General features: G+C 32.7%; 1 protein-coding gene across 3 annotated transcripts in view; it reads right to left on the bottom strand.

The window, feature by feature from the left end:
• Nucleotides 1-25,013, bottom strand: part of LOC129807225 (transcription factor hamlet-like) — a 131,124-nt gene that overhangs the window by 22,244 nt on the left and 83,867 nt on the right. For all 3 annotated transcript variants that reach the window (XM_055856344.1, XM_055856343.1, XM_055856345.1), the window contains exons 4-5: nucleotides 16,041-16,169; nucleotides 15,856-15,982 (exon numbers count right to left, since the gene is read on the bottom strand). In XM_055856344.1, the coding sequence (XP_055712319.1) occupies nucleotides 15,856-15,982; nucleotides 16,041-16,169 (256 nt within the window). The remainder of the gene's footprint in view (nucleotides 1-15,855; nucleotides 15,983-16,040; nucleotides 16,170-25,013) is intronic.

Genomic DNA, 25,013 nt, shown 5'->3' with positions numbered 1-25,013 from the left:
TCCTCGGGGACTCCCCCCTCCCTATAAGTCTGGCTTTGACCATGTTTTTGGGATTGTTCGAAAACGCTTTGTACGATTATTTTCGTTTTTGAATATGTTTTAAAAGTTAGTTAGGCGAATATTTCGTCCAGATACGGTAAATACCGTCAAACCACTCCTAATAACGGGTTTACAACATTGAAATTTAAAAAGGTTTTAGTGCTTCTAGATAGGGTATTTCGCAGTATTTTGAGTGATTTATGGATCGCTTAAAATCGGTTGTGAACAGATAAACTTTAAATGATACGAAAGTACTTTTGAGGTATAGCTACTAGGCCCTCCATTAGGTTCTTACCATTTTTAACCAGTGAAACATGAAAAATTTTAGATGAAATTTGAAAACTTTCATTCGAAGTACTGGTTCTCGCTAGCTACACATTTATACTATATTCTTAGTATTATATGAATATTGCAATGATAAGAGGATTTCTTTTTTGACCCAAAACTATACATTCACCCAATTTTTCGCTTTTTCGAAATTGTCTAAGTATAGCTCCAAGTATACCATTTATAATCGATCGGAACAAGATATAATCGGAAGGGATCAGATCTGGTGAATGCAGCGGGGACGGTAGCATCCCAATTCAGAGTTTTGATGCATTCTGGCTGGACTATAAAAGTGCATTAGAATGGAACACATAAAACGCTTCCGTGTTGCAATATCACTCCAAATTGATTTGTTGTTGTTCTTAGCGATGCCCATTGACAGTTTCGCTTGATTTCAACAGCTCATTATGTATGATTCCCCGTTGATCCCACCAAACGCTGAGCATACAGAGAAAAAAAAGTTTATACCTTTTTCACAAACATTGTTCGTAACATGATCACTTGATGAGCATTTTTTGTACTTTTACAAACATTTGTTCGTAAATGTTCGTAAAATTTTGTCATTTGTTCGTAAATGTTCGACAGGTAAACAAACATTTACGAACAAGTGACAAAATTTTGCGAACATTTTTTGTGTGTTTACGAACATTTACGAACAAATGTTTGTAAAACTACAAAAAATGCTCGTCAAGTGATTATGTTACGAACAATGTTATGTGAAAAAGTGCAAACTTTTACGAACTTGTTTGTGGGTTATACGATTTACGAGCATTTCGTAACTCCTCCATAGGAATTCAGAAACATTTACGAACATTTTTACAAAATATTTTTTTCTGTGTAGTGTCCTTAGGCGACTTAGCCATTCTGTCAATTTTGATACTTCGTCGGATAAAAGTTACGACGTTTTGTGTTCGGTACACTCGAATTACATCCATTTTTCATCATCTGTGCCAGTTCGACTCTGCGAATCCCTTGCTTTCATACCCCAAACGCAAAATTTCAGAAGTGGATTTTTGAATTTTTGTCTCTCTTTCATCATCAATTCACACAGCACCAATTTTCCTTTTAGTTTTTCTAACACGCGTAAAGGCTTGAAAATATCTTTTCGGGTCACGTTTATTGTCTCCGAATAATAAATCTTATCATCTTTATCCAGTAACTGTTTCAGATCGGCATCATCAATTGTTTTTGGTCATTTTGCCCTTTGCGTTGTGATCGCCAATCTTCACTGGTATCCTTTTTATCTTATTCGTATTTCACTCTTAAAACGATTTTTATTTATTTACCCAAGATTTCACTATTCTGATTTATTTTTTTAGGTTGTGCTGATGAAGATTTTACGCGCATTCGACTGTATCCTTGAGTTATTCTTTTTATCGGGTTTAGAATGTCAAATGTTAAAGAGATTGAGACCGTATTTCGTGACCGAATTTAAACACATTTGAATTTATTTATACACAATAAAATTTTATTTGTTAATGAATCGATTTCGAAACAGGAAATTGGGTTTCATCGAAACTTCATTATATTAATATGTAACGTAATTTACTAAAAGTTCCGGCAGTGCTGAAAGTGAGATATACAGAAAGTCGGACTATGAAATATGGCTTCAGCGCACATAAATATATAAACAAAATTAAGTTATTTAAATTTTTCAATTGAATTCTATTTTTATTCACCTCATTTTCAAATTTTTACCCCCACCCGTGCGGCCATTACCGCCTTAACATCGATTCCAACTTTCGGGATAAATCGATAGAAAATTCCTACATTGGTTGTATGTTTTATGTTACAATATCAATTTGTTACTATTTCCCTAGAAAGTAGGTAGGCCGAAACTGAATTTGAGAGAAGAGAAAACCACTTCTGAACCTAATGACCTAGACAAACTTGCGACTTAAACCGAGAGACGGCTTAACGTATTTACAATTAAAATAATTATTTGACTAAATCCCCATCATTTTCCTACTAACTCGGCTTAAGCCGAGAGGACAGTTAGTGAGAAAAGCTGATGGGAATGTAATGTGATTATTTATTTTATTAATTACGTTAAGCCGCCCCTTGGTTTAAGTCGTAAGTGTGTCTAGAGCATAAGGCTGCTTGGAATATGCGTAATTGTGATTATAATAAAACAGTTAAGAATTTTAAAAATTTGTCATTCAAAAGACTAACAACTATACACTAAACACCATTACGATTTAAGGACAAATGGGTCACCGGTGACCAGAGAAAATATTATTTTTGACTACTCAAAAGTTTCTTCTAATATTTGTACATACACTGAGAAAAAAAAGTGTGCGAATAACTTTTTTTCCTCATAACTTTAACACTTTTTAGGTGTAAAAATATATCAACATTTTTTAATGTTAATTTTACACCTTTTTAAGGGTAAAATTAAAATTTCCGAAATGTTATTTTAACTTTTTCGGATTTCTCTCAGTGTAATCGCAGATTAGAAATTTTCTACTTACAGTATTAGATTTTTATTGACAAAATTTACTTAAATACCTGACGAAAATACCTTAGTCTGTTTGACCTATTAATACAGGACAATTAAACTGGAGATTTTCTCATTGTTGACATTCGTTTTTTATTATACTTGCTTTGAGAAAATTTAAGAAATTTGTAAGTAGCAAATTTTGAAATTTCCGCTCTTAAAAGGAAGAAAAGATGAATGAATCAGTAATGAAACTATTGAAATTCATTGAGCAATTTTGTCTTATTCAAAATGGGCAATCAGCGCTACTATTCTCTTAATTTTTCAAGACAGTTTGCGTGATCTTAGTGAAACTTTATTGAAAAACATTCAATCGAATGTGACTAAAATGCTGCTCGTGCGACCTGATGGCAAAATAGAGAGGAGTGTTGCGTTGAAATCACCAAATCACATCAAATGACCAGAAAGATAATTCAAGCTAGGCGTGCAAAAACAAGAATAAAAGAAGTAACTTAAATTGAGAAACAACTTCAATCGCCACCAACATAATCCTCAGAGTAACTCTAAAAAAAAAAGCGTCGTCGAGAACATCTAAGAGGTGTGATTTGATTAGTTGTTTGTGCTGAATTTACGTGCAAACTGCGGGAGAATATTAATTTAATTCACTATCGAATTGGATTTGATTTTCTGGAGAAATTTTTATGTTTTATTGTATGTGAAAGAGGAAAAAAAAGGAATAAAATTTGTGGCTAAATTGTTATAACAAAATTGAACACAAATTTACATTCCTAATGATCTTGCAGAGAGTTTTGGTCGGCAAAATGCTTGAAGAAAAGGATTAATTGATGAAATTTTCATTTAGTCTAGATTAAATCTCTCGGGCGTGATTGCAATTTTCGTGGTAGATGTTGAAGAGAAAAGAAGTGGAGGAGACTTAAAAGACTGGCAGCACGCCACTTTTGACTGATGATTGCTGTTGAGTTTCTTGCAACAAATTGCAAAGTGATAAAGGCATTAGACGCTCTCGTAATGAATTTTGAGATTTATTACATTGAACTCGGGGTAATTAATTTTAACAGCCTCACGGCGACAGAACTTCACTAATTATTGTTGTTACTCGCCATTTGTTGAATCTCAAAACTGCACATTTTATCCCTTTTTTTATTTTGCCCACTTCAAGCTGTAGCATTAATTTATAATACTAAGTGCACCCGGACTCATTGAACCTTTCAGCACTCTCTTTGCAACACTACAATTTCATCTTTTGTAATTAATTTAGTTGGAGAAATTTTACTGCGCAAAAATGAAGCGATTATCAACTACCTCAGATGAATTTCTGATGTATCCTTCCCCCAAGATGCACTGTCAACTTTACAAAAATTTAACAAAGTATTCAGAACATTAGCAATAATGTCCAGGAGAGCACTATTTAACTTGTTCACACTTCGAGAATCATCAACGAATTGTTTTCAATAAATTTCCAACGTCGCGACGAGTCCTTGGTCGACCTCATCGGTATCGTCGGACAATTTGAAGAGTGGCATAGAAAAAAAAGAGGTAGCATAATCAACCCCCACTATCGTATGATTAGAACGTATGTATATTTGTGTCCAAAGAGTACCTTCAAGACCCATATAACACGGGACATGAAAAATATTCAGGAGTAATGCGAGGGCGAGACGATATTGTTCAACCCCTCCTTCATTGTCCGTCTCATTCACCTGAAGGCAGGTTTATTTGATTGTCTTCCTGGACACCCTCTTTGGCGATCTTAACGGCCGTGTAAGTGAATATTCCCACGAATTGCAACCATATCGCACACGCATAGCGTAAGTCATCCTTGACTTCGGCACTTTCATCCCTCGAGACACATTTTCAACGTTCCTTTGAATCCATGGGGGAGGTTGCACACTGTTAGAAATGGTTTGCCTTCTCAATACACCCTAAAAGGGTCTTCAGACTGGACATTTAACTCAGTCCCGTAAAATCTTAAATAAAAATCAACAATAGGGAAATCCGAAAGCTGTCAGGAAGTGACAATCACTCAAGGAAACACATCAACTGTCTCCAGAGCTTTCGGCTCGGTCTCCAAACATTCATCAGTGCTAACAAAGAGAAAATCCCAGCAAGACCCAAGACGAAGAAGAAAATTCGAAAATTGTGTCACATATTACAAAAATTGTAAAAGACAGTGTAAGAATAGTGCCCCCGTTCCCTTTCATGCCCTTCTGTAATCCTGACCAAACCCATGAACGAATCTCAGACAAAAATTGCAAGACTTGACCACTGATGAAGGCTTGGAGACCAAGCCGAAAGCTCTGGAGATAGTTGATGTGTTTTCCTGAGTGATTGTCTCTTCCCGACGACTTTCGGATTTCTCTATTGTGGATTGCAATTAACGTCGGCTTATTTCCACAATTAAATAAAATTTTTTCCAAAAATGTTGTCTACTAAAAAATTAGAACATGTAACGTTCATCTCCCATTGGCGGGATTCTACAACAGGATCAAAAGGACACATGTGGTATCCGATCCATGGTCCGTGACACTTTGAGGAAGAGGAGTGTACATCCTGTCACCTTCAGGAAGACGGAGGAGAAGTATTCCTCTGCTCTAGTAGTAGAGGCACATCACGATAGCTTCTCAAGGAGGAGAACCCGCCGGAGAGCGTCAAAGTATCAACCCCGTCCACTTCTTGTGAGTCACGAGAATTCCCGGAGGCCTGAATTGACCATTATTGGGAAATCCTGAGCATTTAAGTGTGATGTCGAAAGGAATGTAATTAGGCCCATAATATACAAGTTTGAGTGAATCTCTATCCCTAATTCTTTCTCCTGGTTGAGGCGCCTTTTTTATAGTTCACTAGGGAAACAAACTATGAATCTTCTAAGTGAGAATCTTTGAATTCTTGAGAATCTGAGGGCAACAAAAGGGTAAGTGTTGAAGTACAAATGTAAGGTAGATTAAAGGGGAAGACAATTAACTTCTTTAAGAAGCAAATATTAAAAACCATTAACTTTGAAATCAATTGTTACAAATAGTCGAGCTATATCAGTAGAATGAATCCTGATTACAGGCTCGAAATCCAAAATACTGAATGCCAAAACCCGAAAAGGTCAAAATCCCGAATGAATCGAAATCCCGATAGGGCAAAAACCCAAAATACAAAATCCCGCATAGCAAATATCCCAAATGATCCAAATGGAAAGTCTCTTTTGGGTTTAAGTCGAAGTCCCTAAAAGCCAAAATCACCAATGAGGCAAAATTCCAAATGATTAAAATGCTGAATTAGTCGAAATCCCGAATGAATCAACACTTAGTATTAAGGAAACGGTCACCGGTGATCCGTCGAAAGTGCCCCTGTTTCGACACTTATTTAATTCCTGAATAAACTAATAAAAACAGTGAAAAAGTCATCTTTGGTGATATGAATAACAAGTTTACGAAAAAACATAATCTATCGTGATAAATGTGCATACAAAATTTCAAGAGATACAAGTGAACCTTTCAATGGGTCAAATTGATCTATTTTTTTCGAAAAGTATGAATTTGATCCCTTTTTTTACCAGTGGAGATCGAGGGGAATTCTGTAACTGTCTGACCATATCATATAAATTATCTTGGTAAAAATATTATAGTTCTGTGAACATTGAATAACTATTGCAAGGAGCTTTATAAACTTCTTCGTGATTGATATGATTCGCAATTTTGTATAGTTTTCGCGAATATACAAAGTAAATATTATTGATTTTGTAATATGACATTGCCATACTGATACAAAATTCCTCTACAGGAGAGGAATTCTATAACAATATGGCAAAGTCGTATGACAATTTTTCATGATAAATTCGGAAGCAGAACAATATTGAATAACAGTAAGTATCGAATGCCCTAGCTATTGCAAGAAGCTGTAGGGTAAGTGTACCGAATTCCGGCCAGCTTACAATACCGGCCACATTTTTCGTTCCTCAAATTTCCATGAATTTTTAGTTTTTGCATATTCTATGAGATTATACAATGCAAAAATAACAAAAAATGTCGCTTCGACGAACAGGATGATCTGAAAAAGGCATTGGAAGAATTCCGGAAGGGCAAGGAACCATTACAATGGAGGTGGCCGAAATAGGCCACCAATGCTATGCCTACATTTTTAAACATTTTAAAATGTTTAAAGAATGATTTTATAGAAAATAGAGACGATAAACTGTCTACAAGGTTTCAAGTAACACCCTCTATAAAAGAGTAACAAAAAAAAAAACAGTTTGTATTAAAAATATTAAATTTGAAACTTGAGACTTTGGCGCTGACATGCAACTATGCCGAAATTTGGCACACTTACTCTATAAAACTCTCAGTAAATGATTTTAATTTTATTTTCGAATAGCATCTCTGAATTTATGAAAATGCCCCTTACCATAATCCTGGCATCAACAACCACGCAGCAATTTTTTACAGTGTGCAGCGAACGGTAGCGATGTGGCAAGGAAAGAAATTAGAATCCAAAAGACAAGGTGCCATATGGCAGTGAAAGGTTCTCACAAAGTCAATTCTTAAGGGTTACTAGCTACTGTGGGAATTGGCAGAAGTATTCAAATGTCCTGTGTAAGGTCTGTGGCATCCATGAGAAAAATTATTAATTAAAAAATGAAAACTTTCTTGTATTACTCCACTACGACAGAATCCACGAATTTTCTCTGACAGACATTGTATGGGAAAAAGCAGCTAAAGTTGCAGATTGAGAAAGTTTCTGGATTAGACACATTTTCTTTGGCATTTTCTGATTTTCCCATAGTTCACACAGCCATATGGCGTCCTCCTGATCCTCGCAGAACTCTTCCATAGAGTAATCATATCGCGGCAAAATGTGTCTTCGGGAATATATGAATACCAACCGAGTGGAACATGACGAAGAATGAGATGGGGTGTGGAAACAGGTGCTCAGTTCACATGGATATTCGCGAGAAGTCAGGAGAATCTAGAGAATTACCATTATTGGTCAGGGTGACCGTTTGACTCTCGAGTACACGTCAAAGTGCAATTAAAATCCCTATTTTCATGCAGAGCGTGACCAACCCAGCAGTGCTTGGTCACTTGAGAGTCCTCGTTGGATTTTCTTTCTGCGTGTCTTTTCGCTCCAATTTTAGTGGAAAATGTGGCTACATTTAAAATCAGTGGTCACAAAAGGTGAACATGATAGACATGCATGGATTGCCTCACAAACATCGATCAACCCTCCGGAGTCTCTCTTGCAAACGTGCGTCAATTGTTGGGGGTTAATGCAGACTTCTGTGTGACAAGTTCAATTGTCAGTTGGAAAGTATATATGTATTATAGGAGGGTTCCCTGAGGATCTCTTCAGCCCTTCTTGCACCTGTTCAGAGTGCAATTTGTGACCGTTGGTCACAATTTGATTTTTCACCCTAACGTGATTTAGATTGACATTCTCTTCCGGACATCAAGTCAAACGTCCTGTCATGAGTGTGCAAGAATATCGACATGAAAATGCAAAAGAAGAGGGTAGCTTCACATATTGTTCCAAGGATTGCAGAAGAACTAAACTATTTCTTTCTAAGAAATTACCGCTAACCAATATCATGATGAGAATTTTTGAATAAAAAATTGTTTAATGTTTGGCAAATCAGTTTAAGAATTTCAAAATCCAGTCAAATTCTTGCTTCGGATTGGATATTACGAGCAAATTATCCATTAGATTTTGGAAAATCAACAAAATTGTTTGCTATTTAGATTTTTGAGGTCTTCGGGAACTGGGCTAAACCTCCAGTCTGAAGCCGGTATAAGCCTGAGTTTTTTACAAAGAAGATCGGTATTCAGTGTGAGTGTCAGTAGTCCGAAAGGGCTACAATATGATGCATCTAAAACTTAAACTTTTACAACAGCAGTAGAATAAAATAAAATTTTCAACGTATTTTGAGGTGATGAAATGAATAATTGCTTCACTACAATTGTTTTTTACACAATTATGTAAAATGAATTTAAATATTTTACAACCATTCGATTAGACTTTTGAAATAGAATACACATAACTATTTTTTTTTAAATCAAGATATAGCTATGGAACGTTTAGTTGTAAATGGTTACAATTTCAAAAGTAAGGGCGCGTTGACAAGCTTTAAATCTTTTTTATACCATTTGACTTGGTAGTATAAGTGATTGACTTAATAGCTTCATAAAAAAATTAATTAGTTGAATATGTATCATATATGTCATAATTTTAATGTAACGCTTTGTAAGTCCGTACTCAGCTCTTTTGAACTACGCTTTCTTGCAATAAAGACATAATTACTTATGCTGAACACTCGAAAATGTATAGAAAGCCCCAGAGAAAATAAAATATTTCTCAATAGCAGATGTGTTAAGTTCGTGCTCGAACGAAGGATTTTTGAAAAAAAAGTAATTTAAAGTTTTGAGAAAATGTTGTATAAAAAATTACAATTTTCAACGTATTTTACATTAGGTTTCGTTTTGCAAAATAAATCATGATCAAGGAAATCAAGAACTATGTTTAAGTATGGACTTAACTTAACTGTTAACAGGAAATATTTGTTTTTTTTTCGACTTGAAATGAACCTACTTTCACCTACTTACACTATCTTCGTCCACTGAAAATTAAGTTTCTTCAAAAAGGGTCCACGGAAATTAACTTCCAAAGCGGTTGATTTTTTAAAATTTTTAAATAAAATTTGAAAAAAATATTGTTTAAACATAATACTAACTGGAAATATGCTGATTTTATAGTCTTCGTGACTCACGTAACTCCTTAAGAATAGAATTAGGTATATCAGACCTTTATAATCCAAATTCGTATTTGATTCTTAAAAAACCATGCAAAATTTTTGAAGGTTATTTTACGTATTTTACTTAATTGTTTTGAATCAAAAAAATTCCCTCTAATCATAAAGTTAGGTTGAATAAAATTAGCTTTCTGCATACTTTATACCGGCTTCGAACCTAATACCCTTGACACAATTACAGCTTAAGCCGAGAGACGGCTTAACTTAATTATAATCAAAATAATGAATTGACTAAATTCCCATCAGTTTCCTGCTAAGCCGCTTTTCGGCTTAAGTCGCAAGTGTTTTTAGGGAATAGGGCTTAGCCATATGGCTTAACTACTCTAATTTCTGAATTAGATTCTGAAAAACCAATAAAATAGGTTGATGTTTCGGATTTTAAGACCTTCATGAACTGGGCTAAACCTCTACTGAAGACCGCTTTACACGGGCTTCAAACCTAAGGCTTAGCCATAAGGCTTAACTTGTCTAAAAACTTATTAGTCGAAAATTTTTGGAAAATTTTGACTTAGATATAGAGTATTAAGGGGAATTAATCTTTGAATCAAAAGAATAAATTAAATTCGTTGATATTTAGGATTTTGAGACCTTCGGAAACTGGGCTAAACCTCTAGTCTGAAGACGGACTCACGGTCCGGAAAGAGTTTATAAAAAAAGATAATTTTAAGGCCTATTTACAGTAATAAAATATTTACAACGTCCAAAGTAGATAATTTCCCCCATTATAATTACTATTACTAAAAGTTTTTCTTTTTACTTTATTGATAAAAATATATTTCTCATATTTTCTATTTCTTATTTTATATTTTTTAAAATCGGTAACGTTTGGTTGATTAACCGTCAAGAGTGAGAAAATCTGTCAAATAAAAAACAACGGAACTGTACGTTGATCTAATCAACGATTAGTCTCTACTTTGACTTTTTTTCAGAATGTCCAAAGTAATTCTGTGATTTTAATCCGCGCACACGTTCCTTTTTGTCAAGAACCTATTCAACAACCACTAAATTTATGCAAACATTTACACATTTGGACAGAAATCCATACTGTGTCATGTTATAATCTCTCTGTGCAAAATAAATTGGCCACACATTTTGATATTCTGTCAGATAGCACAATGGCAGAGAACAGTGTTTGGGAGAAAGGATTAAAAATCCACCTCAGGGTCCAACAAAGAGGCATAACTGACGCGATCTTGATGAACGTGCCCACCCCGCTTGTAATTCGCAGTATTGCATCATTGACAAATGGTCCATGGAAAATCCACCCCTGAGCCCCTTATTGTCTCTACCTCACCCTATTGAGACATCAAATGGAATTTCACAGAAATCGTGTTCATCTGCAATTGATATAGTGGCGTGATGCCCCTTTTATTCGACTCTGGCGTGATAAATTGAGCGAGAAAAGTGACGATTCTGCGGGGATGATGAGGGATGGGAAAATGATCGCTGTGGCTTCTTCCCAACACCCCAAAAAATGCAAGGGTTTCAACACATTGAGCCACTGACAATTTTATCTATTTAAAAAATCGGGTTTTCCACTATAAAAAATTTCACACCGCATTATGGGGTTAGAGAAAAGTCAAATATTTGAATTGAATCCTGGCAGGAGGATCAAAGCGAGAAATTATTCAAAAATGACACGTGCCTCACAAAAAATATCTGTGTCCTTTCATGATAAATTTCTAATGGTAATTTAGGTTTAATAGAAAAAGGGGTAGTAGGTCTGATTTTTGATCGTTCATAATAAATTGAATTTGTAGAATTACCTCTATCAGATGAATTTTGAGGAGCATAAAGAATAGTTCAAATTATTAAATAAATTCTAGCGACAGAGTATGTTAGGTAATTGGATATACTGATACTGTTGGATATACTGATGATTAGTTAGACTAACACTAAATTATTACAGTACGATGTCAATAGTTTCAACCACTAAAAGCTTTATTTTAAAAAAAAATCTTAGATTTGCAGCATTTAAGGATAAATTAGGGATTATGCGATTGACATTTCGATCTTAAATACCCGAATTTGAGATTAGGTCTACTATATTTTGAATTTTGTTTTATTTTAATCTAGAATTAAAGGATTTTTTTGATAATATCTTAAGATTTTAGATCAAGGTAAGTACAAGTATGGTAAAAAAAATCTTATATTCACGAAGTCAAAACGGATGTTTTAATTTAAAATAAATTTTGTCATTCATTGTATTGTCAATCTGTTAAAATTATTAAATTTTATATTGACTGGTTCAGCCTTTGAACATTCCAATTAAATTTAATGGGTGGGTAATGTCTGACATCCTCTTGAGGTAAACGTCAAATGGTTACATAGAGAGCATAATAAAAGTACAACATTTAAACTATATTTTCTAAAGTTTTATTTTAAAAAATTCAAAAAATCAGCCATCTGGACCCGATTTTTTGGATACGATTTTGAGAAAAAAAAAACTTTGTGTTTCAATTACTCAGAGTACGTTCATCAGAAGTTGAATAATTAAGTGTTTTCTGGTAACTGATAAGTTAAGCTTGTACCTAAACATAGGATTTTTTAAAATAATCATATTTGTATTTTTGCGAAAATTTAATACAAAAAATAATCATTTTCAGCATATTTTACACCACATTTTGTATTGTAAAATAAGTTTTGATCAAGAAAATATTAAAAATTTTCGTTCAAGTACGAGTTTGACTTATGTATTGACGGGAAATATTTTATGTTTGACTTCTGATGAACCCTACAATGTGAGTACGGTGGAACTATCACTTATGGACATTATACACTTAAGGCATAACTGTCAGAAGGCCTTTCAAAGTAAATATTTAAAAAAAAGGTCTCCGAAAGCAGCTCCCAACGGCTGAATTTTTTTTTTCAATTGTAAATAAGAATTTCAGATTGTTTAGTACTTTTATGTACTTGAAAACTTCCATTAAATATTTTTTATTAACTTTAAAAATTATTTTTAAAGATATGCTGATTTTTAGTCTTCGTGGCTCACTAAACCCCTTAATAAATTCGAACATTTACGAACAACTATTTATTAAGAAAAAAAGCCAAAACTGTGCGTCAAATATTTCAAAAATGTTTGTAAAAAAGGGCAAATTTAATTTTTACCAACCTATAGTGATTTATACCAGAGGTGTGCAAGAGCCGTTTGAAACCGAACAAACGTCAAATGAAACTTGTACATCAATGGTCAAAACGCTACGAGAACAAACTTATTTTTACGTTTATTGGGTTTCAAACGGTTCTTGCACTCCCCTGGTTTATACGATTCAATAGCGTTTTGTAAGTCTACAGTGAAATCCATGGGAAGTAACAAGCTTTTATAAAACCTTTTACAAAATCCTTCTTCACTATGTAAAATCCTAAAATGCTTCTTATTAGGTTTTTAAAATTATTTTTAAAATATCTGAAAATTTTGCGAAGTTTATTACTTTTTTAATTCATATGAAAAACTTCCTCCTACAGTAGACTCTCTCAATCGCGCATATGGGGCAAAATGTCATCCAAATTATCGAGAGATTTAAGCGTCAAAGTCGTTTTAAATTCCACAAAAAGCGCTCAATTAAAAGAATCAGGATAAAATAAGAGAAACTACAGCGAATTTGAGTAAATTTGCTTCAAAATTGCCAACAAAATTTTTCACCAGATTGAAAAAGAGCCGATTGTGCGAGAGTCTACTGAACTAACTTTATCAATTTCCATAAAATAGTCTTAAAATGCTCGAAAATGCTATCGTAACTGTGAAAAAGTCGTAGTCAGATTGAGAAATTTAAAGGAAAATATGGTTTTTTAAAAATATAGTTAAAATTTTTAATCTTTATGATAATTGTTAAAAAATGTGCAGTTTTATGTATGTAAGTACTGTACATATTTATAATATTTAATAGGTACATTTTCTTTTAAGGGGTTACATGGATTAAGAAGACTGAAAAACGTCAGATTTTGTTTAATTTTTTTTTCAACATAATAAATTTTTATTATTATTTAAGTTCTTAATCATATAAAAGCACGACATTTAAGCTATATTTACTGAAATTTTTAATTAAAAAACTGTTCAAGAACTTGTTTTTGAAAAAAATTTACTTTTTGGTGATTAAGATTTCTCAGAGTATATTCATCTGACGTTTAGAAAGTAAATATTATCTGTTAGCTAATGAGTTAAACTCGTACTTGAACGGTACATTTTTTTTTAAAATGTAATGTGGATTTTTGGGGGAAAAATCCAATTTTCTGTGTAATTTACACCACGTTTTGTCTTGTAAAATAAATTGTGAGCAAGATCAAAAAAATTCTACCGTTCAAGTACGAGTTTAACTCTTTCGCGTCTTTAGGGTCATATATGACCCGGGGAAAAAAGTTTCTTTTTGGCTATTTACATTAATTGAAATCTAACTGGAGTCTTGAGAAAATTAGCCAAGAATCTTACATCCTTGTATTATGATGTCGTGCACGAACAGATAGATTTCAATTAATGTAAATACCCAAAAAAAACTTTTTTCCCCGAGTCATGACATTACCCTAAAGACGCGAAAGACTTAACTAATCAGATAACAATAAATATTTAGTTTTCTTACGTCAATTGAACATACTCTGAGAAATCTTGTCAAGCGAATAGTGTATATTTTTCAAAAACCGTTTCCAAAAATCAGGTCCCAATCCAAAGGCTTAATTTTTAAAATTTTCAAATGAAATTTCAGGAAATATAAATATTTTCAATATTGTGCATTTCTATGCTTAAGAAGTCGAATTAAATATGTCTTTATTATGAATTTTAAAAAATTCAGGGAAATAACTTCCTTCCGGGTGCGTCAGTGGTGTTTCTCTTTTCAGGGAGGTTATCTCCCTGAGTTTTTAAAATTCTGCATAAGGTCAGTTACCATTTGAATGTCTTTATTAACCCCTTAAAAAAAAGTATGTGCAATTGTTATATAAATGTCATGTGGAGATTCCGACTAATGTTTGATATATTTTACTGAAAAAAAACTGAAACTTTTTGGTAAGTATTTCAGTAAACGTTGTCAGTAAAAATCAAATTTGCTAATTAAGTACCAAACTACGTAAAATTTAAATGTTCAAAAATAGTCTTATGTACCCCGTAATTAAGAACAATTTTTGCCATATTAGGCATTGTTTTAAATGCTTTTCTCACCAATTTTAAGATAATTACTTGCAAAGAGTAGAATATTTTATTACCTATTTCGAGGCTCTTGCTGACCAAACTACTAATTTACTGACCAATTTAACTCATTAATATGTAAACATTTTGCTGTATATTTTCAAGAAAACCAATAGTCCAGAGAAAATAATAAGTGATGATTAGGTTCATTAACTTACACTGTTTATACAAGTGAAAAAATGTTATTGAATTTTTACTGTGCAAAATTACATTCTCTTAGAGTTTATTGTATTAATACAAGGGTAAAATTTTTATATTAAATAAAATCTTACTTAAAAGTAGTAGTTTTCTAAAACTAATTCATCGTAGGAATATTTCCTCTCAATTAGGCACAATAATTTCACAGTTAGATTCAAACCAAATTGTCCAACACAATCTATAATTGCCTTCCTATTGTTAATATCCTGCATATCAAAAATAAATCCTCCATCCGTTATGAATATTTAAAATTTGACTTAATCACATGCAGAAAGGATGCAACAGCACACAAATTGTACTTTGGGAAGGGGTGTGAAATTAATGTAGAAAGTATCACAGAGATCGTTGCTATAGATGAGGCTGAGGGACGCAAAAATTACCCCTATGATGGTGGTGCAAGATAGAAATGGCAAATAAATATGTTTTTTCCTCAATCTCATCCCTCCGGTGGATGTGTGAATTTGAAAACTTACATAATAAACATCATTATAATCCCTCATGTAACATTAAGTACACAGAGTGGCGGATTCAGTGACAAATGACACTGAACTTCATCCCTACTGCAGTGTTCAATCTAACTGCCCGCCCTCCTTTTGCCATCCTCGCCGAGAACAAAGCCTCGTAGATTATATTATTGACTCAAATATGTTTTTCAAATTGATCCCACAGAGCGATATGGATGCCTTTTTGCCACTGTTATTCATTATATTGTTGCGATTTATCTCGCCAGAAGCCATTTCTCTGGCTATATATTGCTGCAACAATGGGCAAGAGCTGCCACTGAGCAGATGCCACATAGAAACCATATCCATGTCCCAGAAAGACGAAAAAAAAATAGCACACATAAAATTTTTAAGTACTCACCACTTTCTCTATCACTGCGGTCGTCTCTTGGTCCATTTGAGCACATGTTACGAATGTGAAGAGGAACTTTGGGTCCAAGAAGTAGCTCAGTGCCAGGTGCAATGTCTCTAATCACCTCGTACCACAACTGCAAAAGGCATATTGTTAAGGCACATTGAATGGCAAAAAAAATGACTTAAACTTACTTGATCTGCTACTAGATATTGATGACAATTTATTTCACTATTTGAACTACTGTGTCTAATGTATTTGAGCCAATTGGAAGTTTCTTTGGAGGCATCCAACCACCCTCTTAAGTTGTCATGCACAATTATCTGAAAGAAAACAAAAAGAAAAATCATTTATTAATCCCTAAACACTTGCTGATTGCAATTTTTCATCTAAGAAAACTAAAAAACAATTTAGTTTCCTAAAACCGTCTGAAAGAAGAATGAATAGCACCAACGGACAGATATTTTCAAAATCGAATCCAACGATAATAGCAGCACCAGTCGCAGTGGATGTTCTCAAGAAACTGTCTCCAAGACACAAACCAGCAACCAATTGAACCAAAGTTTCACGCAATCGCCATCAAACGCATAAAACTGAAGAAATTAAACGTTCCAACTGAACACTTCTTGCTATAAAGGAAAACAGGCCTCAATGTGTGAAGTGAAAAATATTTATCACAAAATTGTGTGGTGGAGCAAAAAAAAAGAGAGAAAATTATGACTCGTAAAGATTTTTCCCATTTACACAATTGATAATATTCAATTACATGGGCTATTAAAATGTTTATGTGTTGCTTCTTGAGGGACATTTCTTAATTAGTTTTCTGAGACGCACGATGAAGTTTCTAATTTAACCATTTCTGCGGATGATTTTTTCATCTTTCTGTCCCTTAGAAATTCAAAAAAAAAAATGAAAAACATGAGACAGAACCGCCGTGGCGAATCCTTTATCATTGGGTCTCACAGACAGAGAAGGGATGGGAAAGGATCCAAAAGAGACTTTGGGAGAAAACTCGTGACAACTTCCTGTACCTGATGTTCTTGCCCTTGAAAGAATTAGAGGGCGATCTGTGAAGTTTGTTCGTAACGTGACTTGATAGTAACATGGACAATTTGTTACGGGAGATAATAATAGTTTTATTCCTTATCAATTCTCAAGTCTTTCTAACTAACTCATTATTTATTACAAACTTTTGGAATTTTACTTGGGATTTTATGTAATATAGTGAATACCTCGAAAATTTGATAACTCAAGATAAAAAGACTGACGTTTAAAATGTTTAAACATAAATTACCTATATTAATCTCCTTGAACATCCTAACTTGAACTTTTCTAAAAGAATTTATGTCTTTTTGGAGCTTATAAAATAATAGATGAGATTCTTTAAAATCTTATCTTAAATTTACCATATTTTCCCCATATTCTCATTAGTATGCTTATAAGAAGAATAAGGAAGCTATCAAGTTAAAGAACTATGTAATATTACTAATTACCACTGAATTAGTCAAAGTATAATGGACATAATTATTGCAATTTTTGCACACCCAAGTAGGAAATATGTTCTATTTTGAATATCTATTATTAAAAAATAAAAATTATATCCTAATGGTACGCTTTTAAATTTAAACTTCTTTGCGATGATGAAGAATTCAATAAAAATTCATAAAAACATTTCTTAATTATTTACAACTCATAAGAATCCTGCGAATTCGACAATGTAAGACAATAAGTTCTGCTTAATTTGTATAAATAGGCAAAGTTATTAATTTATTGTTTAATTTTGAAGGAATTATTTAATCGTTTATCTGAGCGTTTTTTTATGACAAGGATATATTTCAAAGTTTTATCAAAAAATTAAATACATTTTAAAACATTTCAAGTTCGATTGGCTGTCTCGGTTATCAGATTTAAGGCCCAAACTTATAAACTAATTCCCTAGAAAGACTTACGGCCTAAGCCTAGGTACGGCTAAGTGGGAAACTGATGAGAATGTAGCTTAATTATTGTTTTGATTATGATAATCTTAAGTCGTCTCTCGGATTGAACTATAGGTCTGTTTAGTAAAAGTTCCGTAATTTAATTTAAAAACTGGACGAATTATTCTGAATAGGATCAAAGTTCCCATGCTTTGCACTTTCCCTAGCTTTATAATGACAAAATTTTTCCAATGTTTTTCAATAAATGTGATTCATCGCATGTATGTTTTAAAAAGTAAGGGAAAATGTCCTGCTTTTAAAATATATTAGGAAATCACATTTATTCAGAAGCATAGAAAAAATTTAGTCATTATCATGGGACCTTGCAAAGCATGGGCACTTTCCCCTACTGCTAAGTTACGTTAATCGAGAAGACAAAAACCTAATTTTTTCTCTACATTGTTTTTAGTGTAATAAAAATTCTAATTAATTCAAGCTCTTAGGCATGTAAAAGTACAAGATTTAAACTATATTTTCAAAAATATCCATTTACAAATTTTTAAAACTCAGCCATTGAGACCAAATTTTTAGAATATTTTAGCATGAGTAACACACTTTCGAACAAATAATAAAGTAAATCTGTGAAAAGTGAATCACTTACGGGTATTATACGACAGTCGTCTTGGAAATTTCAAGGTCTTTCAAAAAAAATCAAATTTAAGAAAATCGGTTGAAAAATAGGCCCTTCAAAGTGGCTAAATTTTGATCTTCGAAAATTCGATATCGAAATGGTTCTCGAACATAAATGTCCTAGGATGAAATATTCACCTAGACTATCTCTTAAAGATATTCGAAAATGAAATAAATTGTAGAAACTGTTTTCGAAATAAACCAAAAACAGGGTTTCTGAGGAGTAGGTGGGAGTAGGAAAAAAAAGACTGTCCTAGATAATGTTGACTTAGTCCAGAAATCGATATCTCTTATCGTTTGGTTTCTAATTGTGTCACAAATTGAAAAAGTGGACTAAATAATGATTCTCTTTCAAGCAGTAAAATTGTTTTTTTTTAATCCTTCGCTCAAGGGTAAATTTTACTCATCAGCTAACAGAAAATTTTTTTTTTTTTGGATTTCAGATTAATTAATTCCAAAAAAATTTGTCTACCAAAAAGTATGTTCTTTTTTTCAAAAAGATCTCTGACAATCAATTTTTAAATGAAAATTTCAGAAAATGTAGTTTAAACGTTGGACCTTTATATTTCCAAGAGCTTAAATTGAATAAATTTTTATTATGTTGAAAAAGAATTAGAGAAAAATATTATGTTTTTTGTCAGTTTTGACCCACGTAACTCCTTAACATTAGTGGTTGTTCTTTAGTCGTAAAATCAAATTCTCGGATAGCTATGCTAAATTCTTCAATTTTTTGAAAAATAGTCATGGGTGAAGTCTATTAAAAACATAGAAAAAAATGAGTTCTCTGAAGCTTAAGTAATACGAAGGTAGCGCGCTTTCCCCTATTACTCTGAGAACGAGACCTTATTGTAATACAATTTAGCTCCACAAACCAATTTTGAAGCTAAAAGACATTAAAATAAGCCTTAATTCGTTTTAAAAATAAGAGAAAAAAGTTCAATTTCAAGAGTACCCCAATTCTAAGTTGCCTCATTTCTCCCTACAGTGAGATTTTCTGTTGAGTAGCTTAGTTTTATTAAATGTTCTAATCACAGAAAGGATTACATTAAAAAAAATGGTATAATTAACTTTTTTCGTCAAAACGTAAACACTTTTTTAAAGTATATTTTTTTTATATAAAATCCTACAGCTTTTAAATGGATTTTTTACATAAAGGTAACTATAACCTTTATATACTTAAAAATGTAACATTTACACTGATTATTATACACGAACCATTGTCGTAGAGGTAATATTAACATTTTCGAAATATTATTTCAACATTTTCGATTTTTTTATCAGCGTAGAAACCAAAACGATTAACAAACTGTCTATTAGGGGAGACCGGAATAGAACTAGCCACGTATAGTATTAGATAGTGGTACCTTATAGGTTGCCTTGGAAGGAATATTGAGGAAACCACTCTTTATTCTAAATATATACTTCCTTTACTATTCATTGAAATACTTATCAGCCTCATACAAAAATTTGTTTTGTACCAATTATACGTAATCAAAAATTTCATTTCGTGCTTATTGTACCCCGGTCTCTCCTAGGTTTTATTTTCTTTACTAATCCCATGCCTAATACTCTTTTACTGTAATTGATTATAGTAAATAACGCTGAAGTAATTAGCAGTCTGACCTTTAAACTAAAGAAAAACCTTGAAATATTTAGATCTCGAAGATTAACAGGATAAAAAAAATATGTATAAGCCATTAAAGACCGGATTCCACATAAACTTTAAAAAATTGCATTTTAGTTGCATATACTAGCAATGAAACTAAATTGAAACTTTTTTCATATACTTATATTTGAACTTGTGGATCATAATACTAATTTTCTTCAATTTAACTCGTAGCTATGTAAGAATTGGGTCAATAATCCAATCTTAGTCTATATGAAAAAATATATGAATTGCATAAAAAGTATCCTGAAAGGAAAAGGAAAGTAGTTCATGCGTAAGTAACATTAAGTCTTTGACGAGAAAGAGCACCAAAATCAACTTATTGAGCTTCCAGAGTGTGATAATTTCTTCTTGAGCCTCTTTCAAGTCCAAATTGCCCATGAAGGTGAATTCTTCACTAATCTCATACTGAAACGTCTTGTCTGGTGAGCCCACCTAAAATGCTGTGATGCTAAAATTAGGACATACAGACGATTTCCAATTGACAATGGGGATCTTCTTAAGTCTGTTCTGGTGTGTTGAACACGTTTGAGATCACTTTTGAGAAATCGTCTTCGGGGATGAATAAAAAAAAGAGAATGAGATTGAGGATGGAAGTGAGGGCGAGCACAAAAAAAGAGAACGCCCGAGACGAAGGTTGAGGAGAAATTTATATAGAAAGATTTTTCAAGCAACACCTCCAAAGAATAGGATTTTGCGTTGATGCCCCCAACAAAAGGCCGATGGCTACGTGTCACCACAAAAGACTTATTTAATTTCCATGTGAGAATTGGATGCATTGAAGAGACACATAATAAAAGATGTGCCCTTCGTCTCAACAGGTAGAAGATACAAATTTCACAATTACCACTGTCTTCCTCACCCACCAAAAATTTTATCAATTGTCACGATGATTTTCAGCGGAATTCCCTCCGGTTCCGGAGTCCAATTGATGGAACATTGCAAAAGAGAAAGTCTGCAGCAGAATTATGACAATCGATAAGGCAAATGGAACGATTTGTCTGGATTTTACACAACGTTAGTTTCATCCCTCATTTACTGCACAACTCCACACAAGTGGAAAATATGAAATTGCCGACAGATTCTGAAATATCACCCAAAATTTCTTTTTTGCTCCGGGCTGACTAACATTGCCTAATGGAATGTGAGAAAAGTCGGAGATCTCATAAGGAACCTCCATCTGTTCTTAATGATTTCTGCTGCTGCTGTTCAATTTTAATGCCTTAATTCATTTTATTAGAATATTAACTTGAAAGTCTGAATCTTCTTCTTGAAATAGATACTGATACTAATTACTAGATTTAAGAATCATTGCAAAGGTTATAAAAATTTCAGTAAACATCGATACTAGAATTTGACTATGGAAAATGAATAACCGAATCTTATATAAAATCTACCAAATATACTAATCATTACCATTGAAAATTTCAAGACCTTTCAATTAAATCCAATTCTGCTCAAATCGGTTGGGAGATAAACCCCTTAGAGTAATTTAAATAAGAACTTAAAAAAATCTTAAAGACGATTTCATTTGGTAAACTACTTAGTTCCCTTTAGAAACTAAACAGTAGATACCGCATTGAACTCACGAACTAATTTGAGTATCCCATCTTGGAGTTTCCTTATCTCCTATGGACAAACTTAAATCAAAATGTAATTTTCTAAAGTCAATACTTAACACATCAAATTACTCCATATAATCTTATTCAAAAGCCAGAATTTTGAAAAGTTTTTGTATAAAATTGTATAAAAACAAGTGTCAGTAAGGTCAAAAGAAACCGTTTTGACCATTTCAACTCCAGTTAAAGTCATCTCTAGCTATTTTATGTAACTCTAAGTAACTAAGCCACAATCAAAAAATGGCTGTTATACGATCTTCAGATTTGCCCAGCTTTCAACACTTGTATTTGTAAATAAAGGATAATTGTAGTGATATATCAAAATCTGGTAGATCATTTTTGCTCGCAATATAATATTACAATTCCAATTAAACAATTTCCCAAAAATTTTACCTTTTAAAAAATTATAACAGTTTAGCGATAATCATAAAACTTAACTCTAAAGCTCAGATTACTACTCGAACTGTTGAATATTATACTGCTCGAACTCGAAGAGAGAGCAGTTATATAATCCACCTTTTTCAATTTGTTACCGACCTAGAGCACAAGCGGTGAGATATCGATTTCCTGTCCTCTCTCCTACCACTCCAAAACCGTAATTTTTGGTTTATTTCGAAAACGCCACATAGAGTTTTTTGTTCATTTTCGAATATATTTTATATGTAGTCCAGATGAATGAATATTTAGCATAGAGATACCTATAATCGAAAATATTTCGATATCGAATTTTCGCAGGTCATAGTTTCAACACTTTGAAGGGCCTATTTCTCAACTGATTTGTTGCAATTTAGCTTTTTTTTGAAAGGCCTTGAAATTTCCAACTCGGCTACATCGGACTTAATCAGTAGTGAATCGGTAATACAGGCTTCAGACCTAAGGCTTAGCCATATGGCTTAACTGCTATAATTTTTTATCAATCAAGATTTGTTTTTTGGAGAAATTTAACTTACGATTGGATTACTGAAGATAAGTGACCTGTTAGACTCTCAAAAAGCAATAAAATTGCTCGCTATTGAGGATTGTAAGACCTTCGGGAACTAGGTCGGGAACTAGTTAGTCTGATGACCGCTTAAAGTACTCGTAAGTACCTTTATCGAATTTACTTTTTTGCCCGTAGGCGAAGTAACAAGCATATATGCTTATTCTGTATGTCAAAATTTTCTAAAATGTATCATTCTTAAACAATTTTCTTTTTTGGAATGGTTTTCTTATTTATTAATCAATTTAATCGGTAATAAACCGATATACACTAAAAAAGCATGCGAAAACATAAGTTACGGAGAGCTTTTTTCTTGCGATTTCGAGTACCCCTCGAAACTGTTATGCTTTTCCATCTATTTTTTTTTTAATTTTGAAAATTAAAAATCAAAATATAACCTTTATAAAACAATAAAAAAATAAATAAAATAGATAAAAAATATGGTTGACTAAGTATGGCCAACGAATGAAGCGTAAGTGGCAAATCGGCAGATCGTGCTGATCACGTAGGGGGAAGTGGGGCACCTTTGAAATTGGGATATTTCTCCTATGTTCAAGTGTAACTGAGCCATATCAGTAAGTAATTTACCTTCTGAATTTGTTTCTGCAGCTAAATTATATCACGATAGGGCTCAATTTTATTTAAAAGTAAATGAAAAATCCTAATCCTAAATCCTAGGGGCCCCACATTCAAAGATACCTCACTTCCCCCTACTCAGTCTCCAGTGTCTCTCTGATCAATGCCCAAAGTGAACCGCAAGTTGCTGACCTATTTACCCCCTGGATAAGACAGTGTCAATTTATATTTAGAAACAATTTAAATCGTAAAATTAGTAATTTTAAAAATGGATAAGAAAAGCTGCAGAATATTTTTTTGGCTATTTGAAGTAAAAATAATTAGTAAAAACTAAATTAGGTAAAGAAGTAAAAACGCGTATGACCAGTATTCATCACTTAAAAGTAGTAAAATATTCTTATCGACGAGAAAATTATGAATTTTGATATTTAAAGTCTAAAGAAAATTTTAAAGAAATTTTTGATATGTAAATTTTTTGCTAACCAAACTGTTAAGTTACTGATCAATTATATTCACATATTCCTAATAAAAATACTTAAAATAAAACTCTTAAAACGATGGTAGAATTAAAATTTTAACTAAAATGGAAGTGTTTTACTGAGCTGCTAATAATAACTAATATTTTTTTTTTTTTAATTTTTACATATCAGGCATAATGGGTAATTTGGAATCATGTCTAATTTGGAACTTTGAGACTTCCTAACAGTTTTAGATGATAAAAGGAGAAAAAAACAACGACGAATCTCGAATGTAAAGTCTTGTACTGATTTGTGATTTCCTTTTTCTTTTTGACCATTTAAAACGATGAAAAAATCAAAATTCCAAAATAGTCATGATTCTGAATTACCCCATTTTACCCTAATTCCATTTTTTAATTTAAATTTTAATATTTTTTAAATGTTTAAAGGATTTTTGACAATTTTGCACAAACTATTCAATAAGTTTTTTAAATGTTAACTGTAGTGTTTTAATGATCTACCAATCAAGTAAGTAGTTCTGATAGTAATATTGCTTTCTTTGTTACTGTTTAGGTTAATTTCTACTAACTTCACCTGCAATAATAAATATTTTTCTAAAGTATTAAAAAAAACATCTTTTCACACAATATTTAGTATTTTTATAAAGGTATTTGTTTTTTTTTTAAGTCGCATAGATAATATCTAAACTTTGAGATCCGTTTCATGTTTCTACTTCAGTTAGTAGTCTTGTAATTAAACATGTCTAGGTTGCCTCTTCTCTAAGACAATCAAAAGTAGAACAATTGGGGAAGAGGTAGGACGGTAGACAACAGAATAATTAATTACAGTGATTTCTATTGTTATACATTTTCTAATTGTTCCACCACTTGGAGATAATCTTATATGGTTGCCCTCCAGAGCTCAATCTCATAGACGGAAAACATAACCCCCTCAAGGGTATACAATAGAGAAGACAGAGTTTGTGAACAAAAGGGTGGCATTTCACCATTTTCATCTTGTCTCCTCCATTAACATTGAGTTTTCTCCACCATTTTCCTCCTATTTTCCAGCCACAATGGGGGAGGGTTGGCAACTGGAAGATCTCGGGGAGTCATCCCCTAACATGGGTGTTTATTTGCCAACTCAACATGGGATTTGGCATGTTATGCTGCCGAAATGGATGACATGAAGCAATAGTCGCAATATTTGTGCCATATTACAAGTTAATACAGAGTTCGAGGGATGGAATATGGGATTTTTTGA

Source organism: Phlebotomus papatasi, chromosome 3 (genome assembly GCF_024763615.1).
Source record: "Phlebotomus papatasi isolate M1 chromosome 3, Ppap_2.1, whole genome shotgun sequence".
In the NCBI taxonomy this organism is placed as follows: domain Eukaryota; kingdom Metazoa; phylum Arthropoda; class Insecta; order Diptera; family Psychodidae; genus Phlebotomus; species Phlebotomus papatasi.
This window is presented reverse-complemented; position numbering and strand designations above follow the sequence as displayed.